A 3,247-nucleotide genomic window follows, 5' to 3' on the forward strand; every position below is an offset into this window, starting at 1 on the left:
AATTTACACACAAGAGCAGAAGACTCTGCATTTTGTCTAACGCCTTCTGCAGTTCCTAGCTCCTAGATCTTAGATCTCAGTAGGCTGCTGCTATGATTTGCATGAGTTGAACCTAACTTGAATATGGCATTAAAAAAACCGCAACCATGCTTTGCTGATCAAGTAGGATGAATCCTCACTTTGGGTATCCATTTGTAAAGTGTACTCCCAACTGCTTAGGGCAGGGTTGTTTTGTGGTAAATAGGGGGTGCAGTTTGAGGTCTCACCTGGCAGCATCTTAGCTAGAGTGAAGAGGGTGGAGTCATTGGCTACAAAGCAAGATGAGAACAACAGTGCTGCATCTTTTCCATGAAGATCAGCTAGTTCTTTTTCCAAATCAACATGAAATTTACTTGTCCCTGAAATATTTCTTGTGCCTCCTGCTCCAGCACCATGTTGTTTCAGTGTATCCCTACAGAGGGCCCAAAGAGAGGCATTAGCATTACTGCAAACCACACAGATGAATAAAGTGTCATTGTCAAAAACATTCTAGTACATCATCGGTATTGTTCTAAAAAGGAACTGGCTGCAAGAAGCAGCTGTTAGGTTTAAGGTCTTTGAGCAACCTGCACAGCTCAGGAATCCGATAAGCTAAGAAATCGGTTACCAAGTACAACTGCAACATACCATCCAGTTTATCTGGTAACATCTGGGGGCTGCTGAGGAAAATCCAAGGAGCAGGGTCAGTGACTGACAGGTGTACTGCAGCCCTGGAGCTAAATACTAAGTTACCTACCCCAGCTCAAGAGAAGAGTGTAAGCTTAATTATATCAAGAGTAATACCAGAAGCTGCTTACATAGCACAGTATAGAAATCAATTCTTCAAAAGCCTTCCCACAAAAGCTTCTGTGGGGCACTACAGCTTGAAGCTGCCTCTTAAGAATATGGCACTACTCACATAACTGCTCCACACACACGAGGGTGACGACTCATCCCCAGGTAATCGTTGCTGCACCAAACAGACACCTCTTTCTTGGTGATTAGAGAATCGGTATAGTCATCTGCCATGGGAAAGATTTGTGCCTTTCGGTTCACTGTTTTGAATACTCGGTAGGTGTGATCCTTCTTCTTTTCATCTATCTTTTTCTCAAAGAACTGATCATACTGGAAGGTGGATACAGCTGAAATGAGACAGAGACTTAAGCACACAGGAAATAATCACAAGAGACCAGGCCTGTGGCGGTTTTGCTAGACAATCTTACATTTTGGCAAGTTATCCTGAAGCAGATGAGAGACACTTTCTGGTCTTTGCTTCAGCACAATATCCTTAAACTTCTTGAGCAAGCCACTCCACTCTTCTCCCTCGGTCTCAATATTCCTCACTGTGGAAGTAGTTGGTATTTTGGCAAATGCTGTACCTACAGACATTGTAATAAATTCCAGTGAGCTTAATTAGTTTGAAACAAAATGAAGTAAGTTGAGTTCAGCAAAGCAAACACTTTAAGTAACTCTAACTCTTCATTCTTTAGGAAGCACGTGCCTGAATCCATGTGCCCCTGTTAGGATCAACTATTTTATTTGCTTACGATTTTGCATTGTACGAGACAAAAGGAAAACCTTGCTATTCAATGACAATACAACATGTAGTTTCCTTACAAAACATTTGGTACATCATGACTCGGAGACCCACTCTATACAGCTACAGCATTTTTCTGAAAGAGTTGGTACACACCTAACTGACAGCACAGTTCAAGTTAGCCGTTTCCTTTTCATTCCCAATATTTTGTTCAGTTAGTACAGATTTTTAAGACTATGCCACAGAAAACAAACAGAAAAGTAAAATAAGCCTCTCGAGACAGGCGGCAAGGCTTTACCAATATTGGTGAAAAGTTCCTTCCTTTGAAGGACAGCCCTTCCGCATCAGGATTGCAAGCCAGCCAACACCCTTTAGTTCCATAAACAAACAAAAAAAGCATTTGCTTGCTTTTCAGCTTGAATTTGTGCTGGTACTTGCATAGTACCTCAATACAGTTTCTTCCATCTCTGGATATATCACCTTTGTCTATACTAGCACCCTGGTAAAGCTCTCTTCAGTCCTAAGCATCCACTTTGGGTGCAAGCGTAACAGCTCGATTCACACATTTAGAGCCAGCATATCAAAATACAGCATACAGTATTCCCGCACCAAAATCACCCAGGGGAAACACCGCACAATATTGCGGGTATGCCATTAACACCGACATTCTCCAACAACTTTTTACTGCAGTCTCCCATAATCCTACCTACATAATTTCAGTGGTGACTGTTAGTCTGGGCACACTCTAGAGCAAAGTCAGGCACCAGAAGCTCTCGGAAAGAACCAATGCTTCAGCGCACAGAATACATACCTTTCCTGTCTGCCTGCATTTCCTGCACATCCTCCTGGAGTTCTAGGCTGGCTTTGCAGAAAACATTGCTGTTCTTGTGATTCATCTGAGCTGCCAGGAATGGGCATTTGGTAGCAGAGCTCTGGCTAGCACCAGCAGGTGGGTGGCCAGCAGGTGGCTGAGATCCATCTGTATTCTGTCGGGCCACCTCTTTGGCATTTTTGGCCTCTGAGGTAGGGGTGGAGAAAGGGAAGCACTTCAGCATCATAATTTTAATACAGTGACTTAAGCTTTTCTATGCATTACCTTTGCAATTAATTTGGCACAAGCCGTTCCAAACTATTTAACTGAGCAGTCAGATTTTATTTATACAAGCACAAAATCCCAGTAACATCCACAGGGCATCCGATACTAGATGTAGCATTGTACCCTTTGACAGGGGGGGGAAAAAAAAACCTCTCTCACTCGCAAAGGGGAGGTTTTCTTTTGAGGAGTTTGGCTATTTTCAGCCACCAGTCTTTCCCCTGCTGCAAGCCTCAACTCTTTGCCCTGGCTGCCAGAGCAGGAATCCCCCAAGGAATACTACTGGGTGGGGTGAAGAGCCGCTCAGGCGGGAGAACTCCCAGCTCCGCGATCCAGGATCACGGATCTCCAACCTGAGCTCGCCGCAGGACATCCTAACAGGCCGGTCTCTGATGTGTGCCCATGCTTAATTACCACAGACATTTAAAGAATTAAGCAACCCCCATCTCGAAGCTGCCCGTTCCAGAAGTTTCCTTCTGCGATAAACGATGTCTGTATATATTTTCTTTTCTTAAGGGCGACTAGGTCTGTCCCTAGGAAGCCCCCCCGCCACAGCTACCGCCATCAGCCCGGTGACCCGCCGCCCACCCTCAGGAGAG

The 3,247-nt window shown here is 44.5% G+C and overlaps 1 protein-coding gene across 1 annotated transcript in view; it reads right to left on the bottom strand.

Annotated features, from left to right (window-relative positions):
* ALAS1 (aminolevulinate, delta-, synthase 1) overlaps nucleotides 1-2,613 on the bottom strand; it is a 7,022-nt gene extending 4,409 nt beyond the window's left edge. Inside the window, exons 1-4 of the mRNA XM_009321845.1 lie at nucleotides 2,367-2,613; nucleotides 1,242-1,397; nucleotides 938-1,160; nucleotides 267-451 (exon numbers count right to left, since the gene is read on the bottom strand). Coding sequence (XP_009320120.1) covers nucleotides 267-451; nucleotides 938-1,160; nucleotides 1,242-1,397; nucleotides 2,367-2,613 — 811 coding nt within the window. The remainder of the gene's footprint in view (nucleotides 1-266; nucleotides 452-937; nucleotides 1,161-1,241; nucleotides 1,398-2,366) is intronic.
* Between the last annotated feature and the right edge of the window lie 634 nt (nucleotides 2,614-3,247).

Source organism: Pygoscelis adeliae, unplaced genomic scaffold (assembly GCF_000699105.1).
Source record: "Pygoscelis adeliae isolate BGI_AS28 unplaced genomic scaffold, ASM69910v1 Scaffold94, whole genome shotgun sequence".
In the NCBI taxonomy this organism is placed as follows: domain Eukaryota; kingdom Metazoa; phylum Chordata; class Aves; order Sphenisciformes; family Spheniscidae; genus Pygoscelis; species Pygoscelis adeliae.